At 45.6% G+C, this 21,338-nt stretch overlaps 1 protein-coding gene across 2 annotated transcripts; it reads left to right on the top strand.

Annotated features, from left to right (window-relative positions):
- The first annotated feature begins 48 nt into the window (after window positions 1-48).
- On the top strand, window positions 49-21,174 carry LOC119214209 (striatin-like). 2 transcript variants are annotated; one of them, XM_037465819.2, is made up of 17 exons: window positions 49-402; window positions 8,683-8,786; window positions 10,860-10,933; window positions 12,575-12,653; window positions 13,275-13,445; window positions 13,837-13,972; window positions 14,045-14,207; window positions 14,966-15,076; window positions 16,242-16,388; window positions 16,517-16,653; window positions 17,220-17,395; window positions 17,785-17,832; window positions 17,913-18,034; window positions 18,111-18,278; window positions 18,356-18,496; window positions 18,989-19,177; window positions 19,552-21,174. In XM_037465819.2, the coding sequence occupies exons 1-17, from the start codon at window positions 190-192 to the stop codon at window positions 19,719-19,721; spliced, it is 2,349 nt and encodes a 782-aa protein (XP_037321716.1). In that variant the 5' UTR covers window positions 49-189; the 3' UTR covers window positions 19,722-21,174. The 2 variants fall into 2 exon arrangements, with proteins under 2 accessions (XP_037321716.1, XP_037321717.1); XM_037465820.2 differs by lacking the exon at window positions 14,966-15,076.
- The last annotated feature ends 164 nt before the right edge of the window (window positions 21,175-21,338 follow it).

Genomic DNA, 21,338 nt, shown 5'->3' with positions numbered 1-21,338 from the left:
ACCAATCCAACACGCTGTGGGCGTGGCCGTTGTGACTGACGTCATACTATGACAGCTAGCTGTCAGAGAGCGAGTTCATTCCCCTGAGCCGAGGAGACGAAGCGCAGGCGATAGGCTTCTGCCCTTCCGTTGACATCGAGCACCTCAAATCAGCGAGACGACGGATAGACCTTTACACCGAGCCCGGCCATGGACGAACAGGCGGGGCCCGGCGTGTTCTTCAACAACAACAACAACTCTGTTTTGCCCGGCGGGGGAAAAGGACCGCTGCCCGACGGCGACGCCGGGGAGGCGGCTAGAGCGCAGTACAGTATCCCGGGGATCTTGCACTTCCTGCAGCACGAATGGGCCCGTTTCGAAGTAGAGAGAGCACAATGGGAGGTGGAACGGGCCGAATTACAGGTGAGAACCAACGTATTTCATGTACACACGGTCATATATCAGTGGCGCTACCGGAGCCCGGGGTCTCTTCCTTCTGGTAAATCGCGTTGAGTGTCAGTTTGATTGGTTACTAGGCTAGCTGGTTAGCTTTAGCATAGCAGCTAAAGGAGCTGCAGCGCCCCCCCCCCCCCCCCCCCACCTGCACGACGACTGTTGGCGACGTCTTCACTGACTGAACCGACCACTTGCTTTCTTCCTTTAGGAGCAGGAGGACAGGCGATAGAGTAACGTTAGGATACAGCCTAACTGTATCACTATACAGTGTATCACTAACCGCTAACAGTCCTCCATGAACGCGTGACGTAAATGATGAAGACGTTGTGTTAAAAAAAACAAAAAAAAAACACGGCAACTTGCCTACTCAATTTTTACTTTTATTTCACCCGCCTTTGGTTTTCATTGCAGCTTGAGCTTAAAGGGGGACATGTGGGAAAAGGTAACGTTATTAGTTTGATGCACACGTACCGCTAACAAACACTCGTCGTGTCTTGTGGTTGAATCCGATCTTAAGCTGTCTGTCTTGATGCTGCCTCGGTTTTTAATTGGAGCACTCTTTAAAATAGTGCATTTTTCTTGCATGAGATTAAATAAACGTGTTTTTTTTTGTTCTCCCAGACATCTTTTAGTCCTTGTTAGCTCCTTGTGTTGCACCTCTCTGAAGTCCTGACATAGATAGAAGATTGGCTATAAATTCACTTTTATACTACCTACACGTTTTTTTGACTAGCCACAGTAGGGGAAATTACTTTTGACACCACGGGCCAAACCATTCCTCTCCAGCATGTGTTGTGAATTATTACTGTTTCATTATCAGCCTCCATGCCCATCGTTTGGAAGGAACGTTTGTTCATTTTCTTTCCCTTGTTTTGACCCAGTTGTGTGATGGAGTCATAATGATAGGAACACAGATGAGCCAACACTGACCGGCAGACTGACCTAAACTAACAAAGAGATGGGAGGGGGGGGGGGGCACTGTTTTGTTTTGAGATTGGTGACGTATACCCTGCTCAGTGTATCAGGGGATTGACTCATCCGGCCCGTGTATTACGCTTCCTGTCTGCTGCCATGTGAAGCAAGCTTTTGAGCCAAGCAGCAGCAACTGCGGCAAAGCACAGTGAGGTTGCTAAATGGTTTATTGGGTGGTTTGTTTGTGGCGGGCAAAACGGCGCGGGCGCTCGATTTTGAGTTCTTGTTTCTGTTGCACCTCACAGTGTAGTGTGTTTTCTAGACCGTCCTTTGCACAATATCTATCAGAATGATTTCTTTTATTTAGTGAGCTGTGTTTAGTTACCGCGGTATCACTTATGTAACCTTGTCGTGTCCTTGAGTGTTGTCTCCATATTGCAAACATTTACAGCACTTTAACTCATAAAAGGTCTTGCTGGATTCATCTTGCATGAAGGGACCACAGGGAGGAGGAAGAGATACAAAGTAATTTGGCTGAACCTGAATACTCGTATGAATATTGAAAAGTTGTGGTGAGCATAGAGCCTTAATTGAGCAGCGTCCACTGTACCGTATGTTCTTTTCGGTCCACTTCATCCTTCTGCAACATGCTGCTTCTCATCATCACGTCCACACACTTTTAATCACGTGATCCAAGCTGTTATCTTGCATGTTTGAAGAAAAGGCTACTTACAAGGTTTCAGAGTTAAGAGCATTTAGAATGTGTATATACAACCCACTGAATATTCTCCTCCCAGGATGCTCTTGTGGTTGTTGGTCAAATGCACATTGAGTGGGAGACAGTTGAAGCTGTGTCTCGCATGGCTGCTGGGGAGGAAGGCTCAAACCAGGGCTTGTAGGAATGTTGTCCATCCAGCCTGTTAGGTCATGCCCGAGCCGCTCCTCTCTGCAGAGCCGCACGAGACGGTACTGGACGTGGAAGTCGTCTTGGGCTTTGCCAAACAAACATATTTCACTGTTTTGTTTTTCACACAATGAATTAATCAAGTTAAAAATGAAGGTGATTGGTTGTTTTAGCTCTACTCTACATGTTTGACTTCTGATGTTTCTAATTGTATAAGGCTGCTGTCATTCATGATTAAACTCAAATTGAGAGATTATTGCTAATCAATTGATTAACTTGATGAGGTTGATTTGCTTGTAGCGAGTGAGTTTATAATTCAGTGAGTCCCTAGTTTGATATGGTAATGAGAACAACTACAGATACAACTAATAATTATTCCATTGTCGTATTTATCAATTCATTCTTTCTTCTTCAATGTGGGAATAGAGTGTTAGTCCAAGGTTAGCACGATCAGATCAACATACTGTGGACTGATAATCATAGGTTAAACCTCTTCAAGTGAACCGCAGAGGACACAAACAGAGAATGATCACAGAGACTATAAGAGGCCCAATTGCACCGTAGAGGTTCCATAATGATCAAGGATCACTTATACTTTTCTGAACTGGAAAGAAAAATAGAATTAGACGTATTTTGTGTTCCTCCGGTCATGCAACACTATTGGGATGGTGGCTAAATGGATTTTGAAATCCTATTTTAGGTCAAAGCTATTTTAAATGTAAACAATACATTTGGTGTTTGAGTTCTACTGTTTTTATCTCCATTAAAATAGCCATCATTGAAAGACTGCACAACATCCCTCTGAGGGCATATTCCAAGCTTTTGAACGGTAGCATACATCGCAACATTGATTTCATTGTCACACCCCCCTCACCCCCCCCTCCCTGCTATACTGATTAGCACAGATCTTTTCCAGGCCAGATGAGGTTGAGTCGAGTTACGCCCTGAACGGGATAGGCAGTGCTTCATCAGCACTCCAGTTAGGGGGAAATCCCTGCTCCATGGGATATCTCTGTGCCAAAAGTATCCGTCAGCAGCCATAACTTGACACCAGGAGAAGGTTGAAGGTGACTCGGGGTGTACGGTGGCCCAAAACGCGCACCCACTTATCTTCTCCGGTGAGAAAGGCTTTTCACACGAGCGAGATTATGATGGGGCACGTTGTTCTGTTACTTCTCATCAGGTTGTGAGGACTACAGCCTACAATTAGCCTGCCTCCATTGGCTGATTTATTGCTGTGATGATCTCATGTTTACTCTTTTTGCTACTGACTTAAGCCTGAGGCGTATTTTGCTCAACGGTGCGGCGATGAAAAGAACCGAGCCAGTGTGCCAACACACACATGCACGTACCGTGGCATTGTGGGTGTCACCGTGGTCCCTCCGCCGATACCTTGTCCGCCCCCCCCCGAGCTGCAGTTATTTTCGCTCGCCCTCGGAGTAGGGAGGTACAACCTAAGTACATGCTTCCTCGCCAAGTATATGGTCTCTCCATGTTGTTGCTCTTCGATAACAACATAGAAACTGTAGGCTTCACAAATTAGACTTTTCTTGCAGCTTACATCCTTTCTCGCATAACAAGACTTTAGACCTCAAAGAAACCTCTCGGTTCTCGGTCACGGGTTCTCTCACCGCGCTGGTACTCCCCAGAAGCCCCACAGAGGCAGACATTGTAGCGCATATCAAATATTTACTGTAGCGAGTAGTTTTGTGTCGTGTCCTGTGGTGGAGCCTGAAAGGACCTTTGATGATTAACTAAAGCGCGGCCATCTGAGCTCTGCTGCCCTCTCCTCTCCCGACTGAACTCTCACCCGAGCCTTTCTCTGTGCAGAGAGCGGCCCGGTAATTCCCCCCATCGTCCTCTTCCTCCATTCACACTCACGACGTGGGTGTGCGGGGCAGCTGCCCCCCCTCTTCCCATTCACAGTAAACTTGAGGTTGCCAGTCCAACAGAGTTGTAAATTAGTGTTCTCAGAAGATCAAATTACTTCTCTCAATGGGGCTTATATGTGTTTTTCCCACATTTTAATGGCAACAATTTAAGTGTTTTGCCTCTAAAGGTTGGATCATTGGACCAAATGTTAAATTTGTTGTATTTGCTTTTGCTGTGCAGTGCGTCTTTACTCTCTAAACCACGACGCTGCTGTAAATGTTGTTTTCGTCAACGTGGTTCTGCGGGGAGCACACAAGCCGTTTGTCAGAGAAAATGCTGATGTTGAAGGATTTAGCTCTTTGCCCGCACATACTGTATGTGAGCGTGTGCACTTGTGCTCTGGGGCTGATCTAATATTAATGCAGCTACATGGGATGCTGCACCCTCGTCCTTGACCGGCCCAACCTACTGCCTTTTGTTTGCACCCCCTGTGAGGTAGCGCTGTGGCGGCAACTCGGCGGCGAGACATGTGTCTCTGTGAAGGTGAGCCGTCTCTGTCACTGTAGGCCGTGAGCGGCGTTTGTTGGATGTGCGTCGGCCGTGTAACGGCTCCACCCCTCCCCTTGAAACGCTGGTCATCAAGAGAAGTGACAGCCTGACGCCGTTCAGATCAGACGGTCACTGAGCTGAAATGAAACCAAACTCCCGATCAGGTTCTCTGAGGTTCCGTTCACATTTACTTCTAAAGATCATACATTTAGTATTTCTGTGTAAATGTAACCTTTTTTAAGTTATAAGTACAACTATCCGCAGCTGTAATTGACAACGGTTTTTGCTTTGGCTATTTAGTTTCTCAAGCACTTGAATAGAGCCATTTTGGCCATGAACACGTTATGTTGATCCGACTAGAAAACACGTCAGAGGAATCTAAAGCACCTCTGTCTTGCCTCAGTTGTTTCTCTGGCTTTTTCCCTCGCTGCTACTAGTGTAATGGCATGTGAGGAATGCACTTGGCCAGTCATCGGTCAGCCGTCACAGCACTCATTGGTTTGCAGTAACTGAGGGTAACTCCGATGCGTGTGTGTGTGTGTGTGTGTGTGTGCGCCCGCCCTAAATTTGTATGACTCTCCACTGCATTTCTTTTACAAATGGACTGAGCGCAGTCCTGCCGCAGAGATGGATTTTTCCCAGCATTCACTCTGTCTGGATTAAACTGCCTCATTGTGTTAAAGATGTCTTTGTCGATGACGTAGAACGTGTCTGGAATTCACAAATCTGATTATAATGGAGAGGGTTGGGGGGGAGGATATCATTTATAATCATCATACATTTATTGACTGAAAATTGAGTTGAAAAGAAGGTGCAGGATTTGGTGGAATGTTTTTCCTCACGTTGCTGCTGTTTGTGTAATCCGTTGTACGATGTGTGCTCACTGAATCTACACGTTGGAAGCTTTCATATGCAGCATTTCCACATTGAAAAAAAAAAAAACTAGACAAAGCTAAATATTTGGCTGTGTACCTAAATTAGCCCGTAACAATGTCCATATCCAGGTAAGTCTGTATCCACAATAATAGGTTCAATGGCCTTGTGTCCCCTCCATAACCTCTGGTTCTAACATCTGTTTAACAACAAGTAGTTACTCAGGCCTTCGGACAATGACACACAATTGTTTTTTCCTGCGCTGCAGCATCATTTTTCATTGATTGCCGTTTTCGCAAGGCAGTACTCCGGCAAAAAACTTCATGCTGAGCTGACGGTGTTGTGAGCAACTTTCTGACCTCTGCTCACCAGGACTCCAGCCTGGTTGTCTAGATCCTATGTTCCTCTCTTCTGCCTCCTTTGCCTGTCACTGAAAAGCGCCGCGCTCTGGATGGATGCCTCGTTCTCCGTGTCTCTCCCTCGGACGGACTAAGGAGCCCTTATCCACTTGCCCAATAATGCAGCCAGTGTGAGGCTGGGAAATTAAACGCTTCCTGTGTGTCTTGGTGTGCGACTCGCTGCATTCCTCCCAAGGTTAATGCTGGCCGCCGGAGCGATCCACAGAGATGCACTCTTCTCTATCACACGCCGTGATTCGTGTGGAAGAGGAAGTGAAGGATCCCTCGTTGTATCGCTGATAGCAGGTTTACGGTTTCATTCACAGTGAGACGGGATCGTCTCACTTTTGTCTCTTTGTCTCTGACACTACTCAGTGAGTGCTTCACAATAAACGAGGTGTGTTTTTGAATAAGTCATTCTTGAGGTGGGGCTTTATTGCTGTGGGCCTGATAGTAATAGGAGAAATGTCGTCACTTTTCCAGTGGTTTATTTACTCACTGATTGACACTGAAAATAACTTAGTAGCTTCTCCAGCTGAGGTGCCTATGATACGGTTGCAGGGCCGTGCCAGAGGTCCCCACTGATATTTGGTTGGATTGCCTTTCGAGCTAGTTATTTTAGGAGCCACCCACTCAATCCACAGTGATCGTTTTCCAAATGCAATTCTTTCCTCATACCTTATGCCTCCTCACCCGTTGTGGAGTCTACCTTTTTGGGGTGGATACCAGCAAGTTGTTCATTACTGACCTATCTGAAAATGTTTTTTAGCCCAACTACAAATCACTAGTTTGGTTGTAATTTTTTAATTAGTTGTCTAACCTGCTCTATATACTGTAACTTCACCAGAGACATCTTTGACATTTCTTTGGAGCTACCTCATTGTTTCTTGCTGTCTGTTTCGATGCTGAATGATACCCGCTACAGAAGGTTTGACTTAAAGTGCATGCACCCTAAACGTTGTTAACATCCACCTCTAATGCATTAGTATAGATCCAGCTGAGGGGGAATGCACATAAAACGGGGCGAGTAAGAAACTGAAGACCTCACAGGCCTGGAGCGATGTGCGTGCTGATCCACCCCTCAGGAGCATCAACTGTTGGCATCGACATGCAGACTTCTAGCACGTGACCGGCGCCAGCTTAACTCGGCGCTGTTTACGGTGTCAAGCAGAGAACCCGCTGCCTGAATCCCGAGAGCACCGCGGCAGGCCGGTTGTTATGAGTCTCTCTGCGGAGAGCTGTGGATGGCAACGAGCTGTTAATACGAGGCAGATTGGAAGTGCTGTCGTGACTCATTACTGCGGGCAGAACCGGCGCTACTTGCTCTCCGTGTGAAGCTGTGATCCGGCCCACTCAAACTCGCACCATCCCCTGCATGCCGAGTGACATGCAGGGATTCATTCCCATTTAAGAAGTTCAAGTGTTGGTATTAGAATTTTTTCTTTTCCCAAAATTGTTCCCAATATTTTACTGGCATTTTTAGACCGGGAGGAAAATCTCTTTTGGGACTTTTCTTCACTCTTGTGTACAACGGATCTGCTTTCTCAGTTTTAGATTTTTGATTTGCCATTAGTTTAATATTACAATAACTTTTACCATTGCACTCTAATTACATTTTCTTCTAACTACAGCGTGCACTTGCATCCACCTTGTTCTGCTCATTGTGTTTCTCGTGGTCGATACCTGACATGGACTCTCATGCAGAGTGCAATTCTGATGAGGTGGCAAAACAACAGGGCTTTCGTCCTCCTTTCTGCAGACAGTGCAAACTTTAGCTTTAGACGTTCGCTTTAGTTTAGCAGCCTCCAGAGTCTTCATCTCCCTGTAACCCTTAAAATACTGGATGGACTTAATGGACAGCAAGACAACCTCACAATGATGCAATGCACTGTAAGACAAATTTTAAGCTTTTAGAGGAATAAAATATATTTAATGTGTTGTTTACATTATTGTGCAACATTACTTAGTATTGTGATTATACATTTTCATATTTTTTCAAGCAAATTAAATTTAAGTTTATTTAAATAAAAAAACGGAAGAAAAAGAAGCTTAAAACGCATAGCACTGGTGCAAAGTCCAAAATATACTGTCCTCTTTTACTGAATAGAGAATGTGAAAACCGATATTGATTCTAAATCAAATCACGGACACCAAGAATAACGACCAAATTGAATATGGAAATTCTCCACCATTCCAACGCCAAATAGCAAAACAAGATATTTTGGCTTGCACCTCATGCACTGCATGCCTCCTCTGTGAGCCAGCCTCTACAATTCTCATTGCGTGTGTGTGCGTGCGTGCGTGTGTGCGTGCGTGCGTGTGTGTGTGTGTGTGTGCGCGCGCACAGCAACTCAACGTAATGCAGTGCTGACTCAGACCGAGTGGGTCAGCAGCTGCTGCCTGTTACTGAAAAGAGACGGGTGGTGTACAGAGGGAAGGGAGTTCAGAGGAGGGAGGAGCGTGTGGGGGAGTGAGTAGGTTACCTTAAAATAGAAGATACAGGTTGGCTTTTATCCCCCATCATTCCACGCATATTGATTTGACGTCGTCCTATTTCAGTCTCGACAGAAGTAGTCTTGCCTCACGGAGGTTGTTTGAAGTCGAGGCTTTGTTTCTAACTAGATCATATCCAAGACGCTCAAAACACACCGCAAAGTTGTCTCTATTTATAAAAGCCACTACTTAAAATCTTGTACTACTTTAGGATGTGACCTGACAGTCCTATTTCTGTGTTTTCAGGCCCAGATCGCCTTCCTCCAGGGGGAGAGGAAAGGCCAGGAGAACTTGAAGAAAGACCTTGTGAGGAGGATCAAAATGCTGGAATACGCCCTGAAGCAGGAGAGGTGAGTTCCTCACCACCCGCTGCCGCCTGCGACCGCCCACAATACGCACAGATACCGTGGCCGTCCTGCAAAAGGAGAACAATGTGAAACGAGATTCGTCACTGTTTCAATCCCCAGCACCCAGCGCTTACTTTTTTTATTGTTGTTTGCTCCACTTTTAAAACATTTTCCAGCTTTTTCTTGTTTATATTCTATGCGCACCAGTCTGATGTCAGCAGAAGCAGTAATGGAGTGAGTGTCAGAGCGAGTTCGTCCCTCCCCCTCCCCCCCAGACTCCCTGAGTCGCGGCTGCTGTGATGTCTCCGGACAGGAGCATGTGTTGGCGTGAAAGCTTTGTTTGCTGTCAGATGCTCGAGGATGGGGGGGGGGCCTTAGGAGAAATTCTCTCACCCCCCGAGACGAGGTCCCAGTCGCAGCTTTCCTTCTCCAGTAAGCCAGAAGAAAGAGATTGTTCTCCTCCTTGTGTGCATTAGTCCGTCAACGTCGCACAAAAGGTCCCCGTGGTAGCTGTGGTGATGCCCTTTGCTGTTTTTCGTTCCTCCTTGACGCATGGCTGCACCCTGTTGCAGAGGTGTGGTCTCTATTAATGCGCCACTAAGCCCCCGGGTTTGTCATTGCCTCTGAAGCAGCAGAACTAGAAGAAATCGTCCGATTATTCGAGAGAGAACCTTAAAACGAATGGTGGATTTATTATCAAAGAAATTCATTACAATTCAAGAGACTGACATCCTGGTTAATCTTTTACCTGTTAAATGGGTTTTATCTCGGCTGTGTGTGTGCACTTTACAGTTGTCAGTCTCGCTCTCTTTCACATCTCTGTTGAGGGCAACCTATCAATGGGGCCTTCACGAGGAACCTTAATTATCCTGGAAGCAGGAGTTTCTTTGGGTTTCCTACTGTTGTTATTCTAAACAAATGACAATTACCTTTTTTAGTCTGTTATTATTTTATAACCACTGTTAAACCAAGCTCTTTTGTTTAGGGGCTCGTAACCGACTGAGCCCGTAGTTTTCTAAACCACATCCCCCAACTGGGAAAGAGACAAAAATAAATGATTCGTACCCCCTGGAGATGTAGGTCACATATTGGCCATTCCCTTCCATGTGTCATTTCCGGTACAAGTGTCCCTCTGAAGACTCCGGTTTTGTTGATTTGGTGTAAATGGGCGAAGTCTTTGCTGGATGAGTAGAGCATGCGAGTAGAAAAGTGCAAAGTGCGATGGGTAACACATGAAACTGTCGTTGGCAGATGTATTAATATAAACTGTTGAGTCTCTTAACACAACAAGGTGTTTTCGTGCTCTCTTTGACAGCTCAAGGGTTAGTTTAATTTAGTTCGGGGTTTTTTTTCCTGCTCCGCCAGGGACATCATCATTTGGTTTGTAGGTATGAAATTGGTCTTTGAATGTTTTTGTATATTTATCTACTTTTCTCCAGTGAAATCCTTGCTGTCTCTGCCTGGGGAGCAACGCTTATCGCAGAATTACTACCACTTTTCCCTGTTGCTAAGCAACAGGTCATGTCTCTGAGGGTATCGGAAAGCAATATCAGAAAGGGCTTTCTGAATGTCGGATGTGCCCAATTTAAAATGAATTTGATATTGATGGGGGTTGCTTCCTCTGGAGCAGTGTGGCGGGGGGTGTGAACTAAAAGCTGCAAGTGCTCTCCTAGAAATAAAAGTGTTATTGCTTTTTTCTCGTTCAGGTAATCCATTTTCTATTCGTTTTTTGGATGAATTTCCTTTTTTAAGAGCATCAACTTTGAAAGGAATAGTGGTGATGGTATTGTAATTGTTATTTGTCTATTGACTAAAAGAATAATAAACAGTTCTTTTTTTTATGAGATAAATGCCCAAAATACACTACGCCTCCATTTGTTGTTGTTCTGCAGTCTTCTCTGTAAATACAATTAACAATATTTACGCATAGCAAAAAATCAATCATGACAACTTCTTTTTTTTATCATTGTTGTGAGGGCTTGCAAATGCATTATGATTTTTATTTTAAATATATAAATACTTTGTCCCACATTTTTTATCTGATTGATATTATTCCTTTTGTATTTCTCATTCCAGAGCAAAGTATCACAAGTTAAAATATGGGACCGACTTGAATCAGGGCGACATGAAGCCTCCAAGCTACGAGTCCGGTAAGTCCGCAGTGCCCCCCCCCCCCACACACACACACACACACACACACACACACACTAAATCACTGACTGTTGAGTTGACATACCTGAAGTGACGAGAGTCTCATGTATGCTTCGTGTGAAAGCTGCATTCATGTTGAATCTTGTTCACAATAGCGCTCCCCTGTTGTTGTTACAGTTGTACGGAGCAAACCGTGCCTGAGTATCACAGATTGACTGTAGAGTACATGTAAAGAAAGACAATCGTACTTTCATCTCCGATAAAGATTCACAATATAAATATTTATAAAATTTCACTTGCCTCTGGGAATGCAAATAGTTGAGGGTTTTTTGCAAGTTAATGGGTAATTGCAAGTAGTTCAGGCTGTGAGATGAACAACAAAGCAATGTCACCACAAATGAGAAATCCCATGAGTTCCAGGACAGCTACTCATGGACGTTATGGTGAGATTGTATGTCATCTTCATCTTAGACACTCGGCAGAAAAAAAATAAAACTCCCTGCTAAACACCACCAGACGCAAGTAAAAAAAGTGCACAGCGGTCTACGTAGATTTTAGCTCCAACTACTTCAGCCACTCAAATGTCCCAAGTGTTGCTCTGCCTCTCTAGTGCTGACCACTTCCCTCACAGGAACTAGTTTTACCTTTGTATCGTTCCGATGTCGCTTCACCGCCTTTCCCTCTTGTATTATTGTACTTTAACTGGCCCTCCCATGTACAGGTCCTCTGCCATCATTAAGTCAGATTGTAACTTTTCCTCTTCTCATCACTATTCATGAGGGCTGTTCAAAGAACCCGAGCCCTTGAAGTGTTGATGGGGGTGAGGGGGGGTGAGGGGGGGCGTTAGGTGGAAGACGGGGAGAAGAGGGGCAGGAGGTGTGGTTTTGTATGGTGCTGCACCTTCCCGCTCCTCAATCCCCTGAATTAGGCATGACCCACTTTTTGGGGAAGCGCCGTCCCTCTGCTCAGCCAAATCAACCTCCTTAACACACCCTCACACACACACACACACACACACACCCCCAAATCTTATTAACACGTCTCTCTGGCCAATTGCAAAAATCCAAGCTGACAGGCGAGTGAAGTGCCGACGTCTGATATCAAAGTGGGCTTTGACCGGCATCACACACATGTTGTGGTTGCAGCGTGCACAGACACACACACGCTTGGGGCTTTTCTCATTGGAAGTAGTTGGAGAAGAGATCCGCCATTTTGAGCATGTCTGTATGCGTCATTAGGTATCGGATGTGCTGTTTTTGCATCATATCCTTGCCAGTGAGCTTTAGATCTCCTCTCTTTTCTTCACTGCTAGTGTTGTGTATGTTAACTGGGTAATGATTACAGGCTGATGTCAACATTGAGACTGAAATTGCACATGTAACTTGTGTCCAAATACAAACATGAGCAAAGAGTTGAATGGGTTTGAGCTTAAATCCGGCACAGCAGTTGAACTTTTTTTTTGTTATTTGTGCAATAAAATTAGTGTCTTTTCAATGGCACACTTTAAAGAGTAGCAAGACACAAAGCTCTTTACATGTGTGTAGTTGCCTGGATGCTGTGACGTTGTGTTTACGGAGTGTAAATAACGTCTGAGGCCTTGCTGTTTGCGGAGCTCTGATTCGTGTCCTCTTCTCCGGCAGATGAGGCCAATGAGAACGAGTCTACTGGATCGCTCAACAACCAGCTGTCCTGGAAACAAGGACGTCAGCTCCTCAGACAGTAAGTTGCACGTTACCCTCCAGCGACGGTCTTTAACGCAGAAACCGAAAACACCGGCAACAGTCGACTAACACAAGAGTCCTGATAGGATTTCACCTTACGTGAAAAATCTGGGGAAAGGCTCCCTCCCGTGGACCGCAAAGGTCATTGACGACTTTGCGCTCATCCCAGACGCTCTCAGGCAGCCCCACACGTCATCTGCTCTGTCATGGCGGCCGACGAGGCTGCCAATTTATTCTTCGTGTCAAGGGACAGTTCAACCATGTGCTACGACACCCCTCACTTTCAGACAGTCGCCACGATCGATTTGCTCGAGATTATTCTGCTTTCCCCACTGAGTGGGTGTAATATTTGATGAGTAGCTCTTCCAGAGCACATGACACTCTTTCCCGTAACAAGTACTGGACTCTCTCTAATCAAGTCTTTGTCGGAAATGAACTTCTTGCTAAGAAGAGTTTATTTAAAGACTTGTCTGCATCTCTCTGCAGCGTCTCATCCATATGTCCTCCCTACCACCCGCTACTGTACATACATAAATGTATTCCTTACACAACAAGTTACACTTTTTAACATTGGATTAGACCATTTGCAGCAAGGTATGAGTTGATCACCTTTTATCAGGTACCTGCAGGAGGTGGGCTACACAGACACCATCTTAGATGTAAAGTCCCAGCGGGTCCGAGCGCTGCTAGGACTAGCCGGGGACGGAGGCGGAAAGACAGGAGAACGGACCAGTACTGAGCCTCTGGTCAATGGGACAGACGCATCAACAAAGGCCTTGGGCACCAGAGGGTAAGTGTTCCCCTTTTAAGCCTCTTATTGACTGCCAAATCTCTGAATCCAGTGCAGTTAAGCCCCCCCCCCCCCCCAAGACAATACTGGTGAAGTTAACCTTGAGTAGTTGAGGTCATTCTAGCCTGTTGTTCACGGCGCATAGTACCTGAAGCCTAGAAAGGGCACGTCTTGCCAAGAAATGCAGAAGGATTCATAATGACTCCAAAATCTGACTTCATCGGCCTGCAGAGCCGGAGATCCTTGCAGACGTACACGGTTCACTTTGCTGAACATGACTGCCAACAAGATTGAAAAGCAAATCACATACTTTCACTGAAAATTTCTAACGGCCACAAAAAAATTACAATATTAAGTTAAAAGCTGGATTTGACCTTTCCCCACTTCGCAGGAAAGCTGAGCTCTCCGACAGTAGCGCTGTACTGGAGGCCTTCAAGTTCATTGAGAATGCAGCCGCTGATTTCAGCGACGAAGACGATGACGAGGATAGCGATGGGAGAGACCGGACTAATGTGGAATCCAGAACAGTAAGAGCAAAGTCTGCACTCGCTCAAAGTTTAAAATAACTTTTAATAACATTCCTCCATTATGTTCTGCAGATCCTGAGGAAGAAGCCCACGTCTTCGTCAACACCGGCCAGTATGGACACCAGTGAAGATCCCGACACGGAGGAGGCCCTGAAGGGCTTTGACTTCCTGTCCAGTCCTGACGAGATGGACACCTCGCCGGAGTCCAGAGGCAACGGGGACGGCACAGACTGGGGTGAGTCATGAGACAAGCGCTCATCGCTTCTAATTGATCTACGAAATGTCCCGACCTTTAGAGGGACTGAAAACACGTTACGCTGTTTGTTCTGTAGTCTTCCTGCTCTTCTGAATTGGACTCGTCACAGTTTGGTGACTGTTCATGGAGGGCTCATCATTCGTTTATCACGCTGTGGTCATAAGTCATGATGTTTGGATGTTTCCTTGTTCTAACCCATAGTTTGTGATCTCCTCCACTGTGCGTTCCCATAGCCAGCCTGTGACCACAATGTCTCTTTCACTCCTGTGTGTCGTCAAATCAACGCGATCCCCTTTTGAGTCACGCTTATCCTTACACGCAAAGCCAGAAAAGCAATGGGACCGATGCCATGCTGAGGTTTCTTTTTTTTATTTGAGCCATGTGTATACAACAATTTGATCATCACAAAGATTTCAAGTGTGAGGATTTTATGATTTAGATTTGTCATGGCTCAAAAAAATGCCCCACGTTAACTTCCCTCCCACCACTTTCACTTCTTCCAGTTATAAAGAAATAATACAACGATCAAATGATATTGTTATGAGTCTAAATTCGCTGGGCCGTTGGTGGCCTGCTAAACGCAAAGATCCTCCTCTCCAGTCTCCACTCTCCTGAGGGCTTTTAAAGACGTAATGGGCCGAGGCCTGTGCGTCTCGTCTCGCTCGCCGGGCCACTCGGGCCTCCGCCAGAGCAGTTTCTCAACAGCCTCTCGGCCTGGTTTTGTTCCCCCTGTGTAGAGAAGGACGAGCAAGGTCCCATTTCTGAGGCCTGGGAGGTGGACCCGGGCATGATAACCAAACTCAAGGAGCAGTACAGAAAGGAGCGCAAGGGGAAAAAGGGGGTGAAGAGTAAGTCCCGTCAGGCGTCGCTGCCTCCCTCCTCCTCCTCCTCCTCCTCTCTCTGTAGAGCCTCACTTTCCTGAGTTCAGCCAAAAGGCCTCAAACTAAAAACCAAAACCTTTTGGCTTTTTTTCCCCCTTCTTCTTCATCTCCTTTAGCTGCTCCTTATTGTGCCTTCTTCATAGGCATTGGCTCTGTTCTTTTCTCTCTCCCTCCATACTGAATGTCTCCTTTGTCTTCTGGTGACTGTACGACTGTTCATTCAAAATCTGTCTTTTTATTTTACCCACTCAAACTGCAATGGCTGGTGCATGTCTTTCTGTCCTGTTTAATGTTTTGATTCATACACACAGCAGACTGTCTGCCAGCAGAGATCTGAGTGAGAGTTAGTCTCGTTCTCTCTTCTCCGGTCATAATATCATCATCACCACCATCTACATCCTCATCTGTCAGCCATGTTGATACTACAGAATTTGGCTGCCAGTGAATTAATTTCAAATACAAGGTTTCCAGTGACTCACTGAAGTGACTCAGCTGAATACTGCAGCTCGGAGTACCGCTGCATCCATCAAATCCGATTTGAATCATGAGAATGCATACAGTAAAAAAATAAAGAAATAAAAAAGTATCTCTCCTCCTCTGGTTTAAGTAGAAGTCCATTTTTATTTATCTTCACACTGTCAGTACACGTCGTAGGTGTGTGGAGGAGATTTGTATAGAGGTCTGTCAGGGTTGGTAATTAAGGGCCAATGTTATGCTATTAGTTGCACAAAAGTTAAGGGCCGCTTGATTTTAAATGTTTGATCATTACATTTATATCTATACTTGGTTCAGTAAAGGCTTTTCCTGGACTCAGACCCCACTTAAATAAGCTGTATGTGATAACACTCTTTTTACATACAGCCCAAACTTATGGTTAAACATTTCTCTACATTTTTCCTATTTCTTTGATTCATCTAACAAGGACTTTTTTATTTTCTCTTATTTTACATAGTATAATTTAATCAATTTTCTTCCCTTTCAGTGCTGCTTTTTTCCTAAATTTCTTTTTAAGCTTGTACTCACAGCTTTTGGATGAAATACTTGATTGTTTTCATACTTTTGGCTCTTTGATTTCTCTCTGTTCTCCATCACTGTGTCAGTTCGGTAACTGTCGACCTGACTCGTTAAACAGGGCCCAACCGGTCCAAGCTGCAGGACATGCTGGCCAACTTGAGAGACGCCGAGGACGTGTCCCACATGCAGCCTCCACCGTCCGCCCCCCAGTCCCGGCCCAACGCGGCCCGGTTCAACGAGCACGATGGGAACCGTCCGGATGAAGGTGCTCGAACAAAAACACCAGCGGTTTTTTAGCGATCAGCTTTGTTGGACTCTGTTAAGAAATTCCCTTCACCCCTGGCTAAGTGTGCAGCAGTGGTTCACATATGTATTCATTGGTTCTTTCCCCAGTTGAGGCACTAACCTTCCCGCCCACCTCCGGGAAGTCGTTCATTATGGGCACAGACGAGGCCATGGAGAGCGAGCTGGGCCTCGGGGAGCTTGCTGGACTCACCGTTGCCAACGAGGCCGACAGTCTGGCCTACGATGTGAGTAGGAAAGAGGCAGAATAGATAGAGGTGTCATGGGACCGTTTTTCCAGGGGGGGGGGGGGGAGTAGAAACTATTTCTGTTCAAGTTACCGTTAAAGGCAGACGTCCTACCTTCCTCCTCTAATCCACGGCAAGTCTACTGAGTCACATCACATGCTGAGAACTTGCCCAGCGTGTATTAAACCGCTATTTTAAAGGCAGTGTCAGAAAGCTGCTTTGAAAGTGTAACATGGAAAGATATCATTTTGGGGTTTTTTGTCAGTCGTATGGATGTAAAAACACAATCGCATGGGTTGTGGCATTCTTTGTTCCACCAGGTTTTAACTGGGAAACATTTAATACTGATGACTATGACCTCCATAAGTTAACGAGACTATGAGCGAGAAGATTTTCTATTTCTAGATAGTTTCTCTTTGATCAACATTTTCTACCAGTGAGTGTTTGATCTTTTACTTTGTTACTCGGACAAATAAAACCTAAACCCAGTAAGCGCTAAGAGCAGCTTTGGCACGTTTGAGGACCACTGATTATATGTCATCACACGGTTGATGTCTTTTCCTCAGATTGGCAACAATAAGGATGCCATGAGAAAGACATGGAACCCCAAATTCACACTACGGAGCCATTTTGATGGGATTCGAGCTCTGGCCTTTCACCCTGTGGAGCCCGTCCTGGTCACTGCTTCAGAGGATCACACGCTCAAGATGTGGAACCTGCAGAAGACGGCGCCTGCCAAAAAGTAGGAAAAGTCGTAACACAAGTTAGACTCCATAAAACACAACCCGAAGACAATCGACAGATGTGTGAATGTACTGTTGTCTTGATTAGATGTAATTCCTTCCTGATTGGCCTATTTTTAGTGTTTGGTTCAGTCCCTTTTGTTCCTGCGGCAGCAGTGTGAACATCATTAGAGGGATAAGTTCTGTTGTGGATTACAATCCCTCAAGGAAGACAGTTCATCTGTTTTACTGCCTTCTGCAGCCCACACACAGTCTGTAGTAATGTGATGTTCTAGTGGAGGGTATTACAGGGTATGCAGAAGAAGTTCAGAAATCCAATTATCGACACACATTCAGCTGGCTTTGCTGGGTTGTGTGTTAACTAACAAAAACATTTTTTTGTCCACAGGAGTGCATCTTTAGATGTGGAACCAATCTACACTTTCCGAGCCCACAGGTAAACACAATTTACATGAATTTAAATTGATCCTGCGTAAGCGGAGACGTTTCGCTAACTGATTTTAAATGAAACCCCAGGGGGGCCGTGCTGAGTGTGGTGATGAGCAGCTCCGGAGAGCAGTGTTTCAGCGGAGGGGTTGATGGGACGATACAGTGCTGGAACACACCCAATCCCAACATCGACCCCTACGACTCCTACGGTAACGGCGCCATGCCTTTCGTTTGAATCGGAGTCTTTTGATGGGGTCACGGTGGCTGACTGACTTTCTGTAACAGACCCGTCGATGCTGCGCGGAGCCTTGTGCGGACACACCGACTCGGTCTGGGGTTTGGTGTACAGCAGCGCACACCAGCGCCTCCTCTCCTGCTCGGGAGACGGCACCGTGCGACTGTGGGACGCCAACACCACGTCCCCCGCCCTCGCAGTATTCAACGAAGACCAAAGTAGGGACTTTGAGCTTGCAGCTTGCGTTTTTATTTCTTACTTGAAAAGCTAACAAATGTATCTTCCTGTGCACAAGAGCTCGGAGTTCCCTCCTCAGTAGACCTGGTGAGCAGTGATCCAGCCCACCTGGTCACATCCTTCACTAACGGGCAGATTGGCCTCTTCAACATGGAGACTCGCCAGCTGGTCCTCAGCCTCGAGTCCAATTTGGAGCCGGGTAAGTTTGCAGCAATTAGACCCGTGAAATGTTCTATGATTTATATTATTTATGATGGTAATAAGAAACACCCCATATAACACTTATTAAATTCAGTCATGACCTTGGAGTGGAGCCTGGTATGTTATGTCTGTAAATATACATGGCTCAGGAGTAGCATCTAGTGGCAGCTGTAGGAAGTTCAATAACTAGCAGACTGATCCACAAGGTTTTTTTTGTTTAATATTTTAATATTTGTTTGATTCACAAAGATTACAAAGATTACTAGCAGGGATCAGTGCCCATCTGTGCTCATCAAAACAATATAAAGTGTTTAAGGATAAAGTACTTGTATCAAGTGAAAAGACACTCAGGAGAGGTTGAACCACACTGTTTAAAATATTAGTTTGACTGTTTACATGCTACACATGTACACACATAACTGAGGGAATAATATTCACACTGATCATTTATTGCGGCGTTCATGATGTCATTGAAATTGTTTTGCACCAGGCACTCCCTGTCAGATCAATAAGGTCCTCAGCCACCCGACTCTCCCCATCACCATCACCGCACAAGAGGACCGGCACATCAAGTTCTTCGACAACAACAGTGGGAAGCTGATTCACTCCATGGTGGCTCACCTGGATGCTGTCACAAGCTTAGCTGTAGACCCTAATGGACTTTATCTCATGTCAGGCAGTAAGTACCTCTTGTGTTTCCTGTGCTTTGTTCCTGTTTTGCCTTTTATACATTAGTTCATTGGGTTTCTCAAGCAGTGGGTGAAGGTCAATGTCACTGCTAATTATTTACCTTATCTACATTTAAATCATAATCCTGAACACTGGTGCTACAAACAACCACTTCAATTTATATTTATTTATAAAGTAAAGCTATTCTGACATCTCACTTTAAGTGATGAGGTAACATGCAAGACTAGTTTTGCAGTTTAAGGTGAAACTGGTTCATCCTGCTGGTTCAGCAGTTGAACTATAAGATATCACCATAAGTTCACATTTATGAATTGCTGTCCCCCTCGCCTCCCCACCACTAGAAACCTGTTTTGTCCTCCGCAGGTCATGACTGCTCAATCCGTCTGTGGAACCTGGATAGTAAAACTTGCATCCAGGAGTTCACGGCTCACAGAAAGAAGTTTGAGGAGTCGATCCACGATGTGGCGTTCCATCCGTCGAAATGCTACATCGCCAGCGCCGGGGCGGACGCTCTCGCCAAAGTGTTTGTATGACGCGGCGCTGCGTGTCTCCCTGCAGCCCCGCTCACCCATGATCAGGGACCAATAGAGACACGGGAGGGGCGAGGCCGTCAGGCGTGGTTCCAGTCCCACCTCTCACAGCCCACTGGGTTCCTGTCCGACTGTGACTATGTAGCCGCGAGCCTCAAACAGGGGCGTGACTCGCCTCGCAGAGGGTCGGCAGGGAGGCCAGTCTAGGGGACTCCATCTAGCATCCAGGCAGGCCTGGGTGTGACCAGCCACAGCGCCCCACCCCTTACTACCCCCCCACGCTCACCCCCCCCGCTGCCCCCCCACCCCAGACGTACTTAACCTCCGTAGCTAGGAGGCTCAGGACAAGTGTTAAAGAGCGTGCTGCGGAGAGAAATGAGGTGTCAAGCCGGTCTCCTGCCTTCCCCCTCCCCCCACCCCCCCCCCGTGACTTCATGCTCATCCCCAATCCCTCCGGCCCTCGGCCCTCCCTCTGAGACAAACCAGGTCCGGACCTTTTACTCCAAGTCAGGTTTTGTGTTGTGTTGTTCCAGCAATGTTGGGTCTGAAGGCTCGCCGGAGCGGTCGTAGAAGCCCCTCACTTCTTCTCCTCTGCTTCCCTGACTGACTCGGTTTGCTGCCCTGCCTTTATTTTCCTTTTTAAAACACGTATTGACAAATGTGCCTTTGCTTTAAAAAAAAAAAAAGGTCTTGAAAATGTTCTTTTAACAAGCTTGTTTTGGGGGACAGAGAGGGAGTGGACGGGACAAATGGAGCTGGTTGTGACAATGTTGTTGATTTTAACATTGGATGTAAAATTACAAATGCTTATAATAAACAAAATATATATTCAGTCTTAAAATTTACTGTGCAGCGTGAGTTTGAGTGCTCCTTTTTGATAAGTGTGTTTGGGAATCAATTTTGTGCGTTTCACTGCAAAGCTGGTATAGTGATACAGACCATCAAATATAATGCCTGTTTGTTAAATTCAAGTAACTGTACACCTTAGTAATAAGTTAACAAGCATATGTGTCCAAAGTAAACCATCTTGGTTATTTAATTACAATTCAAACTTGGTTCTAGATGTCCATTTTGGGATGAACTAATTGCTTTTGGCCAGTTTGCTCTTGTTTGACTTGAATGGCTTGTACTGTTTGTAGTTTTCCCAAACTGTGCCGATATGCTCGACTACAATGTGATGTATCATGGTCAGGTATATACAGTAGTCCAGTGTTTAGCAGGAAATTAGTTCAATACTATGGGACTACTTTGAAATAACGAGATAAAACCATCCAACACATACAAGAGAAATGTCCTAGCAAAATCCACTTTACGAAGGACAAGACTACCCGAGTGTGGAAAAACCAATCAATCAAGATGTCGTTCGTGTAGAGTACAGCTTCAAATGAGCCATTTTCTCAGTCACTGGTTTGTATATGAAAGTATGTTCAAAATAAAACCTGCTGTAAAATGTTAATTGGTCTCTGATGTTGGTTCTTTGACAAACTGACAGATCAGGGTGTTACTCCGGAGGTCACCACTCAAGCGCTGTTCTTTTATCCTGTATTTTTTTTTAATACTTGGTCAAATGGACTATTGGCAGTTTGCTTGCAGTGTACTAAACGTGGTTGTCACTGGATT

Source organism: Pungitius pungitius, chromosome 13 (assembly GCF_949316345.1).
Source record: "Pungitius pungitius chromosome 13, fPunPun2.1, whole genome shotgun sequence".
In the NCBI taxonomy this organism is placed as follows: Eukaryota; Metazoa; Chordata; class Actinopteri; order Perciformes; family Gasterosteidae; genus Pungitius; species Pungitius pungitius.
This window is presented reverse-complemented; position numbering and strand designations above follow the sequence as displayed.

Bases quoted from the DNA above. Each gene is read 5' to 3' on its own strand.
- LOC119214209 (XM_037465819.2), top strand. From the start codon at position 190: ATGGACGAACAGGCGGGGCCCGGCGTGTTCTTCAACAACAACAACAAC. The intron at 14,208-14,965 runs GTGAGTCATGAG...CCCCCTGTGTAG, and splicing joins CGGGGACGGCACAGACTGGG to AGAAGGACGAGCAAGGTCCC. The intron at 16,654-17,219 runs GTGAGTAGGAAA...TCTTTTCCTCAG, and splicing joins CCGACAGTCTGGCCTACGAT to ATTGGCAACAATAAGGATGC.